The sequence below is a fragment of the Mycotypha africana genome (assembly GCF_025528875.1).
Source record: "Mycotypha africana strain NRRL 2978 chromosome Unknown BDF20scaffold_2, whole genome shotgun sequence".
In the NCBI taxonomy this organism is placed as follows: domain Eukaryota; kingdom Fungi; phylum Mucoromycota; class Mucoromycetes; order Mucorales; family Mycotyphaceae; genus Mycotypha; species Mycotypha africana.
In genome coordinates this window covers 3610282-3629189 of record NW_026515726.1, presented here as the reverse complement: position 1 = coordinate 3629189, position 18908 = coordinate 3610282, and the positions used below count along the sequence as shown (strand labels likewise).

The 18908-nt window shown below is 37.1% G+C and overlaps 7 protein-coding genes across 7 annotated transcripts; 5 read left to right on the top strand and 2 right to left on the bottom strand.

The window, feature by feature from the left end:
- The first annotated feature begins 474 nt into the window (after positions 1–474).
- On the top strand, positions 475–2274 carry BDF20DRAFT_856830 (pyridoxine biosynthesis protein pyroA). Its single transcript, XM_053080313.1, has 4 exons — positions 475–642; positions 724–835; positions 955–1463; positions 1642–2274. The coding sequence occupies exons 1-4, from the start codon at positions 535–537 to the stop codon at positions 1849–1851; spliced, it is 939 nt and encodes a 312-aa protein (XP_052939988.1). The 5' UTR covers positions 475–534; the 3' UTR covers positions 1852–2274.
- Positions 2275–2409: 135 nt separating this feature from the next.
- On the top strand, positions 2410–3093 carry BDF20DRAFT_833453 (uncharacterized protein; the record flags this gene model as incomplete). Its single annotated transcript, XM_053078646.1, has 3 exons — positions 2410–2589; positions 2832–2867; positions 2941–3093. The coding sequence occupies 3 exons, from the start codon at positions 2410–2412 to the stop codon at positions 3091–3093; spliced, it is 369 nt and encodes a 122-aa protein (XP_052939987.1).
- A 349-nt stretch (positions 3094–3442) lies between these two features.
- On the top strand, positions 3443–5514 carry BDF20DRAFT_970990 (ribonuclease H-like domain-containing protein). Its single transcript, XM_053085023.1, has 4 exons — positions 3443–3643; positions 3736–4639; positions 4704–4937; positions 5009–5514. Exons 1-4 carry the CDS (start codon positions 3510–3512, stop codon positions 5066–5068), a joined length of 1332 nt encoding a protein of 443 aa, XP_052939986.1. The 5' UTR covers positions 3443–3509; the 3' UTR covers positions 5069–5514.
- A 226-nt stretch (positions 5515–5740) lies between these two features.
- Positions 5741–8578, top strand: BDF20DRAFT_911070 (uncharacterized protein; the record flags this gene model as incomplete). Its single annotated transcript, XM_053083781.1, has 13 exons — positions 5741–5756; positions 5851–5957; positions 6023–6097; positions 6165–6287; positions 6347–6710; positions 6784–6895; positions 6976–7168; positions 7243–7596; positions 7663–7932; positions 7990–8108; positions 8183–8261; positions 8333–8397; positions 8458–8578. The coding sequence occupies 13 exons, from the start codon at positions 5741–5743 to the stop codon at positions 8576–8578; spliced, it is 1998 nt and encodes a 665-aa protein (XP_052939985.1).
- An 805-nt stretch (positions 8579–9383) lies between these two features.
- Positions 9384–11752, top strand: BDF20DRAFT_953743 (uncharacterized protein). The gene is made up of 7 exons (XM_053084896.1): positions 9384–9542; positions 9632–9668; positions 9843–9998; positions 10074–10838; positions 10918–11036; positions 11105–11335; positions 11401–11752. Exons 1-7 carry the CDS (start codon positions 9510–9512, stop codon positions 11602–11604), a joined length of 1545 nt encoding a protein of 514 aa, XP_052939984.1. The 5' UTR covers positions 9384–9509; the 3' UTR covers positions 11605–11752.
- Positions 11753–12355: 603 nt separating this feature from the next.
- BDF20DRAFT_856762 (uncharacterized protein) lies at positions 12356–15147 on the bottom strand. Its single transcript, XM_053080312.1, has 10 exons — positions 15077–15147; positions 14780–14965; positions 14507–14643; positions 14364–14430; positions 14102–14296; positions 13814–14030; positions 13421–13747; positions 13179–13331; positions 12987–13109; positions 12356–12902 (listed from the first exon to the last, which is right to left on the bottom strand). Exons 1-10 carry the CDS (start codon positions 15084–15086, stop codon positions 12485–12487), a joined length of 1833 nt encoding a protein of 610 aa, XP_052939983.1. The 5' UTR covers positions 15087–15147; the 3' UTR covers positions 12356–12484.
- BDF20DRAFT_856758 (acyltransferase ChoActase/COT/CPT) lies at positions 15148–17646 on the bottom strand. Its single transcript, XM_053080311.1, has 5 exons — positions 17597–17646; positions 16793–17524; positions 16508–16723; positions 16338–16393; positions 15148–16258 (listed from the first exon to the last, which is right to left on the bottom strand). The coding sequence occupies exons 1-5, from the start codon at positions 17603–17605 to the stop codon at positions 15430–15432; spliced, it is 1842 nt and encodes a 613-aa protein (XP_052939982.1). The 5' UTR covers positions 17606–17646; the 3' UTR covers positions 15148–15429.
- Between the last annotated feature and the right edge of the window lie 1262 nt (positions 17647–18908).

The following is an 18908-nucleotide window of genomic DNA, read 5'->3' as shown; positions in this document are numbered from 1 at the left end:
TTACGTGTGTAACACCCAGTCCCTTCTTTAAAGTGTTGAACCAATTATCAAGGATAGCTTCATCATTGACTAACTACCACACGTCGAACTTTATCTGGCTTTTTTGATTATTGATACCGATTAAGCATTCCAAACACTTATAGATGTCTTTTTGCGTTGAATACTTTAATAACAGAAAATGCAATATCGTATTTGCTTTATTATTCTGCTCTGAATATTTTTGCTAAGTTTATTATACTAACAAATCGTCTATGATAAAACCAAAAAACACAGCAACAGTAAAAAAGGGGAAGAAAAATGTCAAAAAAGATGACTCAGACGTGGATGTTTCGCACAATCACGTGAGTCTAAGCCAATCAATTACACTCGATTACTCACCAGCAAATCAACCCCCGACTGCGTTGTCCATCAATATCGTTGGCAGCATGGCACCGACAGACATAATAAAAAGCCATCAAAAAAAGATAGAAAAAGATTTCTTTTTCCCTTTCTTCCTACTTCCGCACTTTTCTTTAACATAGAAGTTATTTAAACATGTCGGCCCCTATTGCTCCTGCCAACCTTCACTCTGAAAAGATTGAATCCTCCAATTCTCAAGCTGAGAACTTCAAGATTAAGGCTGGTTTAGCCCAAATGTTGAAGGTACTGTATATTCTTTTTGTTTATGCTGGTTACCCTATGGCGATCTTTTTGGGCGCTAACCTAATCGCTGAACGATGCTAGGGTGGTGTTATTATGGACGTCATCAATGCTGAACAAGCCAGAATTGCCGAAGAAGCTGGTGCCTGTGCTGTCATGGCTTTGGAACGTGTCCCTGCCGATATCCGTAAGAATGGTAAGTTCGGAACGTTATTCCCTTTTTTTATGAAAAAGGATGATTGTGCCCAGAAGAATTGTACATGGGGGGGTTGAGAAACAAGTCTAACTGATGGCATCGTTCCATTAAACTGTTAGGTGGTGTTGCTCGTATGTCTGACCCCAAGATGATCAAGGAAATTATTGAAGCTGTCACTATCCCTGTCATGGCCAAGGTCCGTATTGGTCACTTTGTTGAAGCTCAAATCATCGAGTCTATCGGTGTCGATTATATTGATGAATCCGAAGTTTTAACCCCTGCCGATGAGGCCAACCACATCAACAAGCACAACTTCAAGGTTCCTTACGTTTGTGGTGCCAAGAACCTCGGTGAAGCCCTTCGTCGTATCAATGAAGGTGCTGCTATGATCCGTACCAAGGGTGAAGCTGGTACCGGTAACGTTGTTGAAGCTGTTCGTCATATGCGTACTGTCTCTGCCGAAATCCGTCGCGCTTCTGCTATGACAGACGAAGAGCTTTACGCTTATGCTAAGGACATTCAAGCACCTTACCATTTACTTAAGGAAACCGCTAAGTTAGGTCGTCTTCCTGTTGTCAACTTTGCTGCTGGTGGTGTTGCTACTCCTGCCGATGCTGCTCTTATGATGGTAAGTTTTCTTTCTTTTTTTCGTTACTTGTGGGGCAATTGTGGGGTTTCCAAGTTCGTTCGTATTATTTGCCTTTCATGTGTTTTTGTGCAACCGTAGTACGAAGATCACAGACAATTTGAATTAAAGCGACGCACGTGTCTATTGGATCGTCAGCTAACTTTATATTTTACCATAGCAATTGGGTTGTGATGGTGTCTTTGTCGGTTCTGGTATCTTCAAATCTGGTGATCCTGCCAAGCGTGCCAAGGCTATTGTCCAAGCTGTCACTCACTACAACGATCCTAAGGTTTTGGCTGAGGTTTCTGAAGATCTCGGTGAAGCCATGGTTGGTATCAACTTGGATGAATTGCACGAGAATGAAAAGTTTGCCAAGCGTGGTTGGTAGAAGGGGTCCAATATTTACAATACTATAGACTGTAAACTCTCTGTTTTTGTTTTCTTTTATTATGTACTTTATATATCCATTATTCATTCTTGCGTCTCCTGTTTGCAAATTTCAAGAAAAACTATTTTCTAAACGATCTGTATAAAATTATATTATTGCAACCATTGCGAATATGCATCATACATAGTTTACGCAGCCGATTCAAATAAAGGTACCATACCTTATTACTTCGGCTTTTTATTTCTTTTGCAATTTAAAATCGTTGCAGCGGTTTTCTGAAATTACGATTTATCATACCTTATGTAAGCGCTCAGAAAGTGTAAATAAACGTTATCGCCATTAAGCCATGCAAATAACTGTTGTTCAATATAATCCATCTTTGACGCGAAATGGCAATGTTTATGATGTCAAGCTCTGTTTTACCAATAAATCAATCTATTTAACAATATAATGTACGTCACGTTTGGGCCCACCGTTAGTTAGTACAGTAATTTGTGCTTTAGAACATCTGGTGAGCAAAATTGAAAAGTTTTCTCCAGCCAGTCAACAAGTTTTACTATGTGTTACAATATTTTGATCAAGCACAACATCCGCTCATTTGTTTTCAAGTTTTCAACCAGGCAAGCAATTAAAGGTTCACCGAAAGTGGTTTTAAGTCATGCAATTTCAGGTGAGGATTATATGCCAGCATTTTCTGGAGGAGATAAGCAATTCACTCCCCAGGCGCTAACCACGAAAGTAGATCTGATACCGTCCACAAGAGATCACTGAAAGAATAGGGAAAAAAAGTACAACCTAGCCATAGCTATCATCAGCAAGGTAAGGGTACCCTTATTTATTTTTATGTTCACATTGTACGAATAATATGTCATAACTGCTCCCTTTCTAAATTACCAACTCGCTTGGGATTTAAGATAACAGATTCAGAATTAAAAAGAGTTCTGTTAAATGAAGTCACTGTGCAATGCTACAGTATATAGGTCGCACATTTGGCATTGAGCATTTTGACAGAAAAGGTATGATCCGAAAAACTTTACTTTTCATCCAAAATAATTTCTTAAACTAGTCCGAATTTTAATTGTAATATAGTCTCAACTTTATAGCCATTTCGTGCGAAAGTCAAGCGAAAAAACAGTAGGAACACCATCCCTTTTCCTTTTCCTTTCCTTTACCTTTTGTCTCTTAAGGGTTTTTAGTTCTATACTACTACTGGAACTGGCCAGAGCAGACCCAATGTGTTAAAGGCATTACGTGCTCACAGGTCTTAAAATTTATCCAATAAAATGAATTATTTAATCGTAGGAACACCAAACAGCCATTGCTAGACTGGCTTTATGCATTCACTACGATCTACTTGATTGTCCCGTTTTTTTTTTTAACCTAGTCTGCATTGTGATCCCTTATCCTTTTCTTTCCTAGTACCTATTAGGGTTTTTTAAATCCTGCACGTATTTTGACCTGCCCAGGGCAATTTTCTGATATGTAGTCTATCTGTGTGCCCACTGGGTTTAAAATTATTCAATGAAAATCATGTTTAATCGTAGGAACACCAATGCATTAAACTGAAATTTAGAGCCAGCAAAAGAAGAACTGTTGTCTTTTTTTGTTAATCGCCCAAATTTGTTTGATAATCCAGCTGTATAATAAAACCTTTTCTAATGAAAAGCTTCGGAGGGAAGATCGTCAATAAATGCCAACAATTGCAACCAACTTCAGCATTAACGAGAGCAATATTCCCTGCCAATACCGTCTCTGCCAGTCCTCTTAGCGGATCCGTTCAAAATCTCATAACGTTAGTGACTTTTAGTAATACGTCTCATGTAGAACGGGCTGTACAATCTGATCGTTCTCTCATCCTATTCTTTATGAAACTGATCTATTTAGTATGAATTTGGATCAACAATCGAGAAACATGTCTGTTAAAAACACTTCTATCGAGACAACTACCATAATCGATGTTGCTTCAAGTGCTAATAATAAGAAGGAGGGCACTGACGGTAGCCCTAGTACCCATCAGCGAAAAAAGCCAGTCAAACCGCCTACGCCAGTGTCTTTAACTGAGAACGAGTCTTTAAAACAAAAGGAAATGAAGCATTTGGCGCACTTGGAATTAGAACGATCACAACGTGAAAAAAAGGAAGAGAAGAAACGTCTCAACGCAGAAAGAATACGACTGCAAAAGATTAAGTCAGCCGAAGGAGCAAGATTTCTAAAGCGAATTCAAGCTTATACACAGTTCGAATATCCCTCTTACTATAAAATCACCTGTATCAACACTGCAAAAGATGTTGAGCGCTATTTAAAGCATTTGATGGAGCGCGAGAAAGTGTTTGGCGTTGATTTAGAATGGCCACCTAGTTTCAAGAAAGGCGAAAAGGAGAAAAAAACATCTTTGGTACAAATATGCTCTTCCAAGCATATCTTGTTGATTCAGTTAACTAATATGATCATGAAAGGGGATGTCATTTCCGGAAAGGCTGTGGGCTTTCCACCTATTCTACGACAATTCTTTCAGGATAAAAGTATATACAAAAGTGGCGTAAATATCTACATGGATGGCTTGAAACTTTTTCGAGACTTCGGCATCAAGGCAAATGGATTAGTAGAACTCCGAGATATGGCAGTACTCACTAAATCGCCCAAGCTTGATATATGCCATTTGCGCTCTCTACAGGCACTTACTGGTTTATTCTTGGATAAATATTTGCCAAAGGGCAGTGTCAGATTAAGCAATTGGAGCAACAAACTAAGCACAAGCCAAATCAAATATGCAGCACTGGATGCTTACGTAAGTGAGGTGTTTGATGTACCATGGGCTTATGCAATTCAGTTAACATAGTTTACTTTGGCAGGCGTCGTATAAATTATATCGAGTGTTTGAACAATCGCTTGATTCGTCGGCTAAACTTGTTGTTAGAAACATCGAGGATGAAGACATGTCTAATAAAGTGGGGCCTAGTAATGCAGCATCGTCTTCGCTCCCATCTCCACCTCTTCCTCCTCCTTTATCTTCATCATCATCATCATCCTCTTCTTCACCTTCTTCAGTACCCGCACGCCCGTTTGCGAGGAACAATAAATATGTTGTGAGTATCAATTCTTGATGGGCTCTAATTTACGAAATATATCTTAACTTTCATTTGCACTTTTACAATAGGTAAATAATAGAAACTCACCAACAGAAACGATTTCAGTTATCAAGAAAAAAGTCCATTGAAATTGTCGATTATTGTAATATATAATTAACAGTTTTTGAAGATTAGTTTGCTTTTTTAATGAAACAGTTCCTATCAACGATTGATAGGCATTACAATGTATATATCATGCTTAATGTCTAAGGTAGATTTGTCAACGACATAGAGGGATAGATTGAAAATGGTATAAATTAAATTTAAGAATAACTGTGTTGCTCATTTTCAAAGTGTTTTTTGAAGAAGGAAAACAGTCGAGACACAATTTTTATTAGCCTCTATTCGGTTTCATTCATATAAATGACAGACAATTTGGTGCTATATTCATGTAGGTACATAATTCTGCCTTCGCTTTTTCCTTCATTGAAGGCTAAACTTTCGTTTCGGACAGAATGCGAAGCAATTTGTCCCAATAAATAACCTTAAAACAAATCATACTCAGGGCCTAAACTCGTGAATATATGTATAGCATTTAATAAAAATCAAGTTCTTTATATCATACTGATATGAGATAAACTAGTTTTTGTTTGTTATGAGAGACTGTGCTCCGGTCTGTCTCGGTGTGATTACCGGGCTTCATCCGTCCGTGGAAGTACAATTAGACAACAGACTTTAGCCAATCAGCCCCTTTTCTGATTCAAGAAAAATAAGAGTCAAGTTTTGCATAAAGCAAAGGACAATGTTTCTGTCTGTTCGAAATGCAATCAACAGAAGGTACCGAGAAAGCATTCGAACAAGCGTTCATTCTGATTGAGAAGTTGAATTATTAGATCTATTATTCTAGGAAGTCTTGATCTATGCATTCTAGAATCGCTAAAATGTGCAGCTGAAGCATCCGGACAATGGACAAAACTAGCAGACAAGCTTACATTTGCATTCAGTAATGTCGAGGTTTTAGCTTCCAGTTTTACACAAGTAAATTCAGCAATATTAGGTGAAGCATTATATATAGTCCAAATGAATCTCATTGTTAAGTATAGACATCTGAACGTCTGAAGCAGGAATGTCCTATCGACAAACATCAAGCAAAGAAAGCTTTCGAAATAATGCAAGAGGTTTGAGCCAACCCGCTGACTTTTTTACCAACCAAAATAATCACTAAATCGATGCATTTTAAACCAGTGTCCTCCTGAATTACTTTCAGCAGTTGCGAAACTCTTAAAGAAGTTACTACGGTCAATGTGCAGCATGGAAAAAGACAGTCTTCCCTTAAAACATTTAAATGTATTCATCATCTTATTTCAGGTAATATGGAACTCTCCTTAGCGAAAAATCGTAGGTTCATTATTGAACGTATTGTATAGTGCCCTTTGTTTATTGCTGAAGATCGACAACATCAAGGCTTTAGCCTATTACAGGAATTGTGTGAGGCAATTGCCAGCTTAGAAACCTCTATCCAAGACCGCTTAATTCATCACTTGGTTGAACCTTCTTTATCCGAAAATATGATGGACGTAGATGACGACAGTTTTAGCCCCTCTTTGATGATACACAGTAAAGAACAATACGCTGATAAAGTTCGATCCATCCTAAACATATTTCAAAATTTCATATCTAAAAGGTTGATTGCGAGCAATAATCGTAGCATGTCAACAGAAACTGCAACAGCAACATCGAATATTGTGGACCATGCAGTTATACATGGTACCAAATGCATTGCTGCTTTATGTAAGTTGACCTTTTTCTGCACCTCAAAAGACTTGCAAACGATTAGACACTTATTTGATTGTCTCATCAATAGACCGATATAACGAATTACATAAATATATACCCTATACAGACTTTTATAATGAAACAGTGAATGAAGAACTTGAGATTAAAGAAGACTTTCCGAATTTCAAAGACAGAAAAGGGTAAAGCTGAGGTGCCCTAGAATTGTTGACAATACTTTTTCTACCAAGGCTGACTGATTCATTTTTATTTTATCATTTAGATTCTCATTTTGTGATTATCCTTTTCTGCTAAACCCAGCCGTCAAAGCTGATGTTTTAAAGGTAGAAAGTGTGTTTCAGATGCGGCATGAATTGCAGGATGCATTCTTCCGGGCGCTATTTCAAGGTGTCAATAGTCCATATTTAGTACTAGAAATTCGAAGAGATCATATAATCTCTGACACTTTATTGCAGGTAAACTTACAAGCAACCAAAAATATTCAAATGCAGTGCATTCTTCCTGCTCTTAACACGATATTACGTTGCAGTTGGAAGAGAAGTCAATACATGATTTGAAGAAACAGTTGCGAGTTCAATTTCTGGGCGAAGAAGGAGTTGATGAAGGTGGTGTCCAAAAAGAATTCTTTCAGCTTATTGTTAGAGAAATATTCGATCCAAAATATGGCATGTTCACCTTCAATGAAGAATCCAGACTATGCTGGTTCACGCCAAACCCTGTATTGGACGAAATCAACATCCGGGAATATAAGTTGGTTGGCTTACTGCTAGGGTTAGCAGTTTACAATAGTGTTATCCTTGATTTACATTTTCCACTAGTATTATATAAGAAATTAATGGGTGTAGAAGACATTCATTTGAGCGACCTGAAACAGTTGGATCCAGTTAAGTGCTCGTTGCGGATAGGCCAGGTTAATATGGATGACCGAGCACTAATACTGGTATAATAGAGTTTAGGTAGGGGCCTGGAGAGGCTTCTCAGTTTCGATGGCGATACAGAATCTGAATACGACCGAACATTCCAAGTTGACCTGAATTCTTTTGATAACATTTACACTTATGATTTAAAACCAATGGGATCGAAAATTCAGTTGACTAATTTGAATAGTCAAGAGTTTGTGGAATTATATGTAAAGTTTATATTGACCACATCGGTAGAAAGACAATTTGAAGCCTTCAAAGAGGGGTTCCAGTTAGTATGCTCAGATAGTGCGATCAAGGTAACCAGCTTTTGTCAACCAACAAATCTAAGCAATCTTCACTAAGTTGTTTAACAGATCTTTAGACCTGAGGAAGTAGAGAAACTGATTTGTGGAAGTTCAGATTTGGATTTTGCTGCACTAGAAGCAGCAACAGTATATGATGGTGGATGGACGAGAGAATCTGATATAATCAGGTAATATGATAAATGTAATGCTTACTATATCCTCTGTTATCAAATGCTAATTTTTGCTCTACTCCTGACACAAGATATTTCTGGGAAATAGTTCATTCGTTCACGTATGAAGAGAAGAAGAAACTTCTATTTTTCGCAACTGGATCTGACAGGGTAAGCATATAATAACGAACAAACTGTTAAATTTGCAACGTTTCTTTATACTGACAAATCTTCAATATCAGGCACCGATAGGAGGGCTTGGTAAACTCCAGTTTGTCATTGCGAAGAATGGCGGCGATTCGGATAGGTAATAAAAATCTTCAAAAAATCTTAGTTTTAGAATGCTAAAACGAATTTGCAATAATAGACTACCAACATCTCATACTTGCTACAATGTGCTACTGCTCTGTGAATATAGTAGTAAAGAGAAGCTCAGAGAAAGACTCTTGACGAGCATCAGTAACTCTGAAGGTTTCGGAATGATATGATTGCTATCATGTACAAAAATAAAGTACTGCTTCATTAAGAAGGAGAACGTTTTGCCATCATTTTTTCTGTAACGCTTTATGTTACCTTTGACAAGATTGAGGCGTTTAGGGGCAATGTTGGTGATATGAAAGACGCTAATTTTACGAAGAGAGCCTGTTTGTCTGGTTACTAAGTCTTTTGCATATATTAATACCATATTAACCGAGAAACATTAGTGTGTCAATCTAAAAAACGCTCAATAATACTATCATTTTGCATGATCTACTATAACTGTTGCATTTGATGATATATCAACGGTATTCAGTTGACAAACTGTGATAAATGTAACGAATTGTTAATTGATCAAAGTGAATACAATGGAAAAACGTTTGTTAAAGTAGTGTACAAAACATTGGCAATAATGCCTATCCCAATAAATTTGTTTAATGTTCGCGTTAGGATAATAACTATAAACTAACCTCTTACAAATGTCCCTCATCAATTATAGTATAAAAAGTATGCCAGAATGCTACCATTACGTGAGCATTTATCACATTTATGGAAATGAAAGAGAAACAATCCTTTGGCACAATCAAACTCCTGGCAATCAATAACAATGGTATGCTTGAAGGTACAAACAAGTTTACTATGACACTTGATCATGGTGAGTAATCTGCCTGACCCGGGCTCTAAATATCTCATAATGATCTTTTCCTTCCAAAGAGTACTTTAACAAATGTCATAATAGAAAAAGAAAGTTGAAAAAGTTTCCATAAACCAGTTGCGTAGTTGAACACTTGTTATTTGTTCATCTTTTTTGGCTGGTTTTTTCTGTTTTTTTTTATTTTTCCCTCCTGCTCCTTAATCCTTCAAAATTTGTAGAAAATACCAATCAAACATCTCTTTTCCTTTCCGTTTAATTTTAATTTGACCAAAATTAATAACAGTAATATGTCCTCTGATAGCGATTTCGATGAGAGCATGGTATCTACTCAATTCAGACACTCTCAAGTTAAGAATAAAAAGTACAGTAATTTACTAATTCGTCTGTCGTATTGTTCATTATGGTCCAGTATGATAGTGAAGCTGATTTCATGAGCACTATGAGTGGTAAACCATTTAAGGTAAAGAATATCATCGAAGACGATCGAGAACGGATCCTTACGGCTGTACTAACGGGACATGAATGGTTACTTTCATAGTCTAATGTTAAAGCTTATTAAACCCCTTCAACTACTAAAGGCTTATTTGCTTTGGGGTGTTCTATTGACAACCTTCGTATAGATAGCGACGAATACAATAGTACCGATGAATTGACAGACGACGTCTTCGTTGAAAAACCACAGCAAAAAGCTTATGAGGTTCAGTACTCTGTTTTAAGTGGAGATTCTCTGCAGTCTAAGCAAGATAAAGAAGTTTCTCAAGTATCATCTATTCTAGGTATATATAAAGGAAATTTACCTTAAAATTCTAGCAGAAGAAGTCAACATAAGTTAACTCTCATTTCTATTGAAGGGCTAACAAGGGAAGATTCAGCAACATTATTACGATATTTCCGTTGGAATAAAGAGAAACTGTTTGAACAATATATGGACTCATCCGAGAAAGTACTCAAACTAGCCGGAGTATCATCTATATCTGATTTAAAGCATGTTATTGTATTAGCCAAGGATTTGGATACCACTGAAGATTTTATGTGCAATATATGCTGCGATGACGACCCGGAGATGGAGACTGTCAGTGTGTCTTGTGGACATCGGTTTTGTAAAAGATGTTATACCCAATATCTTTGTCAAAAGATACGAGAGGAAGGCGAAAGTCGAAGAATTCAGTGCCCAGAGAGCGATTGTAATATTATTGTTGACGAAAAGACTGTCGAGCTATTAGTGGATTCAGCGACCTATTCCAAATATCGTGAATTATTAAATCGTACCTTTGTCGACGACAACGACTTTTTAAGATGGTGTCCCGCACCCGATTGCGAATATGCTATTGAGTGTCCTATACCAAGTACATCATTAATGTCAGTTGTACCAACCGTCGAATGTCATTGTGGCTGTCGCTTTTGCTTTGGCTGTGGTTTGGATGATCACCAACCATGCATTTGCATATTAGTAAAGAAATGGCTACAGAAATGTGAAGATGATTCTGAAACGGCTAATTGGATATCAGCTCATACAAAAGAATGCCCTAAATGTCATTCAACAATTGAAAAGAATGGCGGCTGTAACCATATGACTTGCAGAAAATGTAGATATGAATTTTGTTGGGTCTGTATGGGTAGAGTATCTCCATATATATTGTGCTTGATAAGCTCTAAAGGAGTCGCATATCTAATTTATGTGTCTTCCACAAATAGGACCATGGTCTGAGCATGGTACGTCATGGTATACTTGTAATCGATATGATGAAAAGAGCAGTGCTGAAGCAAGAGACAATCAAACACAATCCAGAGCCAGTTTAGAAAGATACCTCCATGTGAGTTATCCGCGAGACGCGTTCTATGCTATTTGCAAATGATACTTACATATAAAGCTGTCTATTAGTATTACAATCGTTACGCAAATCATGAACAATCAGCCAAATTGGATCAGGATCTATATCAGAAAACAGAAAAGAAAATGGAAGAGTTGCAGCAAACAAGCGATCTGTCATGGATTGAAGTACAATTCCTCAAAAAAGCAGTTGATGTTACAGTACAAAGCAGAACTACATTAAAATGGACTTACGCATTTGCTTTTTATCTCGACAGGACAAATGAAACAGAATTATTTGAGGTAAAATAACGCCTGTTCTTGTTGCACAAGAATTGGTAAACAATTAAAATCTATTTTCATTTTAGGATAATCAACGTGATTTGGAAATGGCAACAGAACAATTATCTGAGTTATTGGAAAAGCCTTTGGAGCCTGAAAAGATTGCAGAGTTGAGGCAAGCTGTTTTAGACAAGTCAGTTTATGTAAAGTCTAGAAGAGAGATTCTGTTAGAAGACACCGCTAAGGGGTTACAAGAAGGAAGATGGTCATATTTTATTGATTTGAAATAGAGATATCAAGTAAAAAACGGACATTTTTTTAGTGCACTTAGTTCAGTTCTTATTCTTCCCATCTTTTTTCATGAATAAACATTAGAAGAAGTGATCTAAAGGAATGAAATCCTGTAATGTAGCAAGGCTGCTTTTTTTTCTTTCGTTGCATTTTTTTTTTTTTTTTTTCTTTATGCCGTCTGCGAATCTTTGAAATCATCCATCATCTTCTGGATAGCTGTAGATAAAACAAACCATTACTTTATACTAAACATCGATTAGATAGATATGTGCACAACTCAACTACAAAATAAATTGCTAGTTGTTTGTTATACAATTATATTCCTTCCTAGCAGATCAACAATAACATTGTAGAGAGTGAGCAGTTCGTTAATAAATCCTAAAGCTCCCTTGAAACCCTAGCTGGAGGTAAATTAGGATTTATTAAGCGATGAACACGAGCTGTTCCTAAAGAGCTGTAAAATTGTAACCACCAGTTATGCAGTTGCTATATCGATAGCATATTAGGGCGGGTTTTGGAGTTAAAATGGCTGTTTTCGACATTATTTGAAGTTATATAAGCTTCCTATTAAGCAAACTAAGGTCTATACATTTAAAAAAATGCCCATGGAAAGTTTAGATGGATAAGCTGGAAAAGTTATAGTTTGGTATGTATTATGCCAAACGCATCCAGAAGGTGCTTGATCTCAATGCCAATAGTTTAACTTGTCAATTTACAGACTGAACAAGTTTTTTTAAGCAAGTTAAAATTTCTTCATAATGTTCCCAAAACTAGCGAGGGTCAATTACATATTATACATGGTTTTTTCTTTTTTAATGTAATCATTCATTATTAGTGCTAGTTCTTTACTTAGATATCACGATTGCGTTGGTATATTGTTCAAAATAATACGTCAGTATTCCTCGACAAAGCTGGTGGTTTGTAAACAAGCCTGCTTTCCATGTCACCATTCTCTACCCTCTCTTCTTCAATGCTACTTTCCGCTAGTTCTAATTCAACTTCATCTTTTTGGATATCATCGTCTAAATCTTGAAAAAAATCTATTCCTTTGTCAAAAGCTGAATGATTCTTAAATGGCGATTTCGCTTGCATTTCTAGAGCTTTGTCCAAAAGTTGTTGTATTTCTCGACTGCCCTTCTCCGTATAATGAAGTGCTTCGTGGTACTCTGCAATAGCCTTTGCATAATTCCCTTCTGAGTGATATATCTTGCCAGCGGTCGTGTGCGCGTCTGCATCTCGAGGGTTCCGTAATAATGCATTTCGACAGCACCTTAACGCATTTTGATAATTTTGAAAGCTTTTCAGATGTTTTATATTGAGATATGTCAGTTAATGTTAATAGTACAATTTCTGAGTGAATCATTTTGTTGGTCAAACTTACGGTGGATGCTGATAGACATTGCCCAAATCACACCAGATCTTTACCCATAAATTTTCATCCTCTATTTTCAACCTTTTTGCATGACGCAATGCTCTTTGCAAATATTTTCGCGCTTCTTCATAACTAGCAGAATAAGCAAACTGCTACATGAGTGCAGTATTTTTCTAAGCAAGCGTATCATATTCCACTTACTTCTCTATTTTGTAATAGTACATGCCATATTTCTCGTACAAATACGGATCGTCATCACTCTTCTCTAAGCTTCGTTGATAAATTTCTCCTGCCTTCTGTATATCGTTTCTTTCTAAATGTTGCTCCGCTAGGTACATTAACGGAAGATGTGAACTACTCAACATATTAAAAAATCATTGTTATTTCATAATGCAGCTAAAGTTAAACAAGAATATCATGACAGTCATCATTCAAGGACATACCCTGGTATTAATTTGCTACATGTCGTGTAAGCTTCAATGGCTTCCTCATAGTTATTAACGGCAGCAAATGCGTGGCCTAAACCCAGCCAAGATTGCTGAAAGAGACGGTTGATTTGCAGGGCTTGCTTAAAAAACTGTTGCGCTTTATCACTATTTTTCACATATAAATAATATAGACCAACTGCATGCCATGCTATTTCACTCTTATTCATCTTGTCTACGAGATGTTTAGCATATTCGTATAATTCTGTTTTCAGACCAAGCTTGTATAAACAATCCAATCGCAGCGGTATCGCTTCCTTGAAATATGGATCTTGCTCCTTTAAACTAAAGAAAAGTCAACCTTGCTTTTAATCCATCTGAACCTAACACTTCATTGCACTGCTTACATACTCCTCGCAAACTTTGAAGCATTCTGTCAGTCTACTCTCCCGGTGAAGCTTCATCGCTTTATTCAATTTTACATCAACGCTATCCTCCAGCAATTTCATCTCTGTAGGTGTTGCATGCAATGTCTGTTTTTTCATTTTAATCCGGTACATATAACGGAAAAATGTGGCCAAACTTCCACAGTGCTCGTCGTATGAAAGAGTCTCAACGAATTCCCAATCTTAATATACCGTTAGTATTCCAAATTCATTATTCAATGCTTGAGTATTTGTCTTTTTTTCTTCTTATTACCTGTCTTCTCATCCAACATATTATTTTGAATCAATAATAGTAAAGCATCATAACATTTTACATCGATTTTCAAGGCTTCCTTGAAGCATTCTCTTGCTTTTGCCTCTTCGTGAGCCAGCATAAACGCTTTTCCACGGGCCAAACACATTACAGCAGCAGTGAATCTATCTTCAGCGTCATAATCTGCTTGTGAATCTATAAGTATTATTCTCATCATCAGCAATTTATTGTCAGCCATCCCTCCTTAACACTTTCTCATTACCTGTATCTTTGAAAGGATTTTCTCGTCCCAGATAGGCCAGTGCGTCTTCAGCATGACCTAAAGCGATCTGATAAGTTGTTTAGTTATTCTCTCTCTCTTTGTCGTTACAAATAGGTCTATGTATTCTTTCATTCAATGTTTACCGAACAAAGACCTGCCAAATATCTGAATTTTACACTTGTGTTTAAAAGAGCATCTTTGTTCAAAAGTTCCAAAGCTCTTTCATATTCTTTACTCTTATAATAAGATTGCGCCAGTTGATACAAATCGTCTGGTTCGCCTAAAGGCACATGAATTAACTCACACATTAAGTAGCTCTTTTTTTGCTTATATACAGCTTCATCGTATACAAAAATGAGGAGCTGCCTGATAATAGTAGCGCATATGGCTTTGTTTATTATATCTGCTCTCTTTACCTATCATAATGACCAATTTTTCACTTATAAAGTTTGCTAACTCTGTTACATCATAGTTTTGGGCCTGTTGCAGTAGCCGCTTTAACTCTCCTTCAGTGGTCGTTGTTTGAGCAACATCAAAAGTCTCATGTTCAACTGGGACATTAGTTGAATCGACCATGACAGAGAAATCGTCCAAGTCTGCGTCTACGTTCATGGTCATTTGGGTGAATCAAACAAAGATCGATGAAAAAGTAAATGACAAGAATCAATATCAAGCATAACCAGAAGTAAAGAAAATACTTTTATTAATATTACCAAAATCCATACTAAGGCCACAGTGTATTATGTTAGATGAAATAGATATAAATGAGTAAGGGAAATTAAGTAACTGAAAAGAGTTTGCATAAAGAAATCAAGGCACGCAAAACGCGGAAAAAAAAGCACCGCGTTTGTTCAAATGTTCCACTTATTTTTCACTTACCATCGCACGCATCAAATCAACGACAAACGTTTCACTTATGTTACAGAAAGGAAGAACTTGGGGACTTTATTGTTGTCCTTTTAACAAAACAAAAAAAGAAAAGTCTAGGTGTATAAAATAAGTTATGTTTCGACCTCAAAGAGTTTACAGTAAAGGATGAGAAGACAACAAAAAACGATGGCTACTTTTACAATTTAGCTTGAGCAGGAAGCTCAGTCATCAAAAGATCACGCAAATCATCGCAAGCTTCCTCAAGACACTGCTTAAATTGATAGGTTCCTCTAACATATTTCTTACCGTGCACTTCGAGATCTTTAACACTTGCAATATTGAATTGAAGAGCATTGTTTTTGATCATGTAAGCGCAGCCAAAACCATCATTTACAACCTGGCCCCAACCATAACCGTCAAAATGTTCAGACGTTAATTGAGAAGTAGAAAGATACCAGTGGCTTGAATAAGCATAAGCAGGATCACGGAAAATGGCAGGTACAGGCTCTCCAGACTTTAAACAGTTCTTTAAACCGAACAAATGACGATCCACACCGTGAGCGTTAACAGCAGAAGCCATATATTGACCTTGGGCTTTAAGAGCAGCACGCAACAGAGCGATCTTTTTTTCATTAGGTAGTGTAGGATCCTCCATAGCCTTCACGAAAGCCACAGACTCATCTGTCACAGTACGAGCTGTTTCAGTACGTCCGCGTTGGAACTTACGGGTTTGGGCGGATTCGTAAGTAGGACGGGATACGCCAAAGCATTTGTAGTAAGCTAGTTGAATAGCCATTTGAACGAAACCATCAGGTGAAGACCTGAATTTTTTGATTAAGTTCTTTCCGAAAGATTGATAGGCTAGTACAGTCATTTCATGGCGAGCAATCAAGTCATCGAAGTGAGTCTCAGCAGCTTGAATAGCATGCTCAAGGTCCTTATTCAGAACAAAAGATAACTCTTCAGGGTGGGGTATGTTTCCGCGGATTTGTTCGCTGCCATGCTTGATTAAGTTTCTGTTCAATCTACGTTGACGAACCAAACAAACATATTTGTCCATATTAGTCCACTTTCTTTCCATCTTTATCCGAAAAGCTGTTTTACCCGTCACAAACATATTCATTCAAACGACAAGTTGCTGTACCATCCATACAAGAGTGCTATTTTCGAGTAAAAGAAAAAATTATGTCAGCATTTTTTAGGTTCATAAATGGTAATATGTGCACACATGAAGCTAAGTCATTTAGGATTATGTTAAGAAATCATAAGCTTACCTCACCAATGAATCCTGCTTTGCCGTTATCAAAAACAATGAATTGCACAGGTTTATCAAAGTAACGGTTACGGCCATCACCATGCCAGCAAGCTCGACATAAATCATCACGGTATTTGGGTGATGAGTCGTCAAGACAGACAACGAATGAAGCGGTTTCAATCTTGTCTATCACTTGCTTGTTGCGAGGGTTGGCTTTAAGCAATGCTTGGCGAACCTTTGCAATTCGATAATCATCAGAAATAGGCAACTCTACTATTTATCATCCACTCCCTGTAACACTTACATCAGTCCAAACATCTCGGTTTTCAGAAGTCAAAACACCCACAGGAATGCCTTTCAAGCCGCCAGCTTGATCGATGACTCGTTGAAATTGCTGTTCTAACTCCTTGGTGCTGAGCTGTTTTCCATTGTAAACTGTGTCAACGAAATAGAATTTATTCTTACGAATGGCAATGATGTGGGTATTCTGATGAGGATCAAAAATAGCGGCTTCATCACTAGGTTTTTTGGCAATACGACAGTTATTAAACATATATTTGTAAGAATCCATGCATAAGGGTTCACCCTTAGCATATTCAGGTTCTAAAGTGTTATCGACAACTTGCTTCTTGAATTCCAAAGCAGCAGTAGTGATAGCAGCAGCACGCTGAGCAGGAAGCTTACGGAATTTATCATCCTTATAAGCAAAGAAATAAGATACATAGATGACTACGGGGTCACGATACCCCATGTAAGCCTGATCGTTCCACCACTCTTCCATCCAGTTGACGACACTGGGGTCTTTAGCACGGGCAACTAGACGCTTTTGCAATTCTTGGCCTAATCCTCCGGGAGCTTCAAACTCCTTGACGGCTTGCTCGGTACGCTTATACTCTTCCTCGGTCAAAAGAGGATGTACAGACTTGAGATATTTTCTCAATGTATCTGAGAGAGGAGGAACTGGTAATTTCGGAAGGTTCTTTTGATAACGGAGCATAGGTCCAGCTGCAGTTGAATCGACAGGTGTTTTAGGTGTCTATAACAATATTTTGATGAAATTGTGTTTAGCATTGTATAAAGTTCAACATTATGAAAGCTGAAAGCTTACGGGTGGCATCGTAGTAAATTTATCTTTTATTTGAAAAGAAAGAATTAAGAAATGGACATCGCACTAATAACAACAATTTTTTGCGGGGTAGCAAATGTACGGAGACTGTAGAAAAGCCGTCAGCATGAACGATGAAAAAAGACTGGTGAAAAAAATTCAGGGCGATCGACCATATAAAGCAAGTACCTTTCCTGTTTAGTCATTATTTAAGGGGATTGACCCTGCCTATTTTCTCACAATTCTTTTCACTTATGCAGCTTCAGCGGTTAAACGATATGGCGGTCTTCCTCGCTTTGAAAATGTCATATCCGATTATATTAATAGACAAAGATATGTCATATATCACCTTGTCGGCTATCCAAGACGTTAAATAGGCTTTGTGCTGAGGCTAAAAACTATTTTATACACTGTGATCTCCACTATCGAAATTAGGTTACTTATTATTTTTCCAACCTTATCTTCAGCTATTTGCCATTCCATTAGATCAAATAGCAAGAATTACCACCGCTCCTTAAACCTTCCACTAATAGGCGAATGGAAGAACACTCTGTAGTATTGAAATGAATAGCAGTCTGGAAACGTGTTCAAGATACTGGTTTTTGGTTTGCTGCAATAATTTTCTTGTAGCGTTCCCTTTTCATTGACACTGAGGGTGAGATAAGCTTTTTTAATTTTTCTTCTGCAGAATAGAGCGCACTTCTATGCTTAAGGTAGTCATAGAGAGCGTATTAGAAAATTCTGGTCATCGAGAGTTTTCCTTAATTCGTTCAAGGAAATCCTTTTGCATGCGGCCTTCTTGATCGCATAATAATCAAAGAAGGATACATTGTCCTTTTCGTTATAAATTGCTTGTTTGTCCAAAGTTCATCTGCTGCTTTTAGATTATACTCTTCCAAAGCATTGGTTATATCATTGCTACTCCGTTCGGTGTCATTGCTCAACTTTTTCATATACGCGAACATTTTCCTGTGGAATGCATTGTTTTACCTGCGTAGTGTCTATGTAGTGTTAAGAATATTTAAATAGGGTTTATTTGGACACCTTTTACTTCTTCTTGTCTCTCTTATATCACAGGATCTATATTATGCTTCAGCTTCTTTGTGAAGCCTTGTAGATACCTTTTGCACTGATACTTTTTACTTTCGAACAAATTTAACTATGTTATGTTCCTTTGATAAGCGATACAGCACTTAATATCAGAAAGAAACGAAAACTGAAAGATATCATGTTATAATATTAATTTTCTTAATGATATTCATAGAGTTTAGAGGGTTTATGCATATACATATGCTAAATTTGAGATGGAGCGTTT

Bases quoted from the DNA above. Each gene is read 5' to 3' on its own strand.
- BDF20DRAFT_856830 (XM_053080313.1), top strand. From the start codon at position 535: ATGTCGGCCCCTATTGCTCCTGCCAACCTTCACTCTGAAAAGATTGAA. The intron at 836-954 runs GTAAGTTCGGAA...TTAAACTGTTAG, and splicing joins TGCCGATATCCGTAAGAATG to GTGGTGTTGCTCGTATGTCT. The intron at 1,464-1,641 runs GTAAGTTTTCTT...ATTTTACCATAG, and splicing joins CCGATGCTGCTCTTATGATG to CAATTGGGTTGTGATGGTGT.
- BDF20DRAFT_970990 (XM_053085023.1), top strand. From the start codon at position 3,510: ATGAAAAGCTTCGGAGGGAAGATCGTCAATAAATGCCAACAATTGCAA. The intron at 3,644-3,735 runs GTTAGTGACTTT...TGATCTATTTAG, and splicing joins TCCGTTCAAAATCTCATAAC to TATGAATTTGGATCAACAAT. The intron at 4,640-4,703 runs GTAAGTGAGGTG...TTACTTTGGCAG, and splicing joins ATGCAGCACTGGATGCTTAC to GCGTCGTATAAATTATATCG.
- BDF20DRAFT_953743 (XM_053084896.1), top strand. From the start codon at position 9,510: ATGTCCTCTGATAGCGATTTCGATGAGAGCATG. The intron at 9,543-9,631 runs GTATCTACTCAA...ATTATGGTCCAG, and splicing joins GCGATTTCGATGAGAGCATG to TATGATAGTGAAGCTGATTT. The intron at 10,839-10,917 runs GTAGAGTATCTC...TTCCACAAATAG, and splicing joins ATTTTGTTGGGTCTGTATGG to GACCATGGTCTGAGCATGGT.
- BDF20DRAFT_856762 (XM_053080312.1), bottom strand. The intron at 14,031-14,101 runs GTAATAAGAAGA...CGGTATATTAAG, and splicing joins TATGTTGGATGAGAAGACAG to ATTGGGAATTCGTTGAGACT. The intron at 13,332-13,420 runs GTATGTCCTTGA...TATGTTGAGTAG, and splicing joins TGTAGCAAATTAATACCAGG to TTCACATCTTCCGTTAATGT.
- BDF20DRAFT_856758 (XM_053080311.1), bottom strand. The intron at 16,724-16,792 runs GTAAGTGTTACA...CGAATTGCAAAG, and splicing joins ACCGAGATGTTTGGACTGAT to GTTCGCCAAGCATTGCTTAA. The intron at 16,259-16,337 runs GTAAAACAGCTT...TCGTCAACGTAG, and splicing joins AATGAATATGTTTGTGACGG to ATTGAACAGAAACTTAATCA.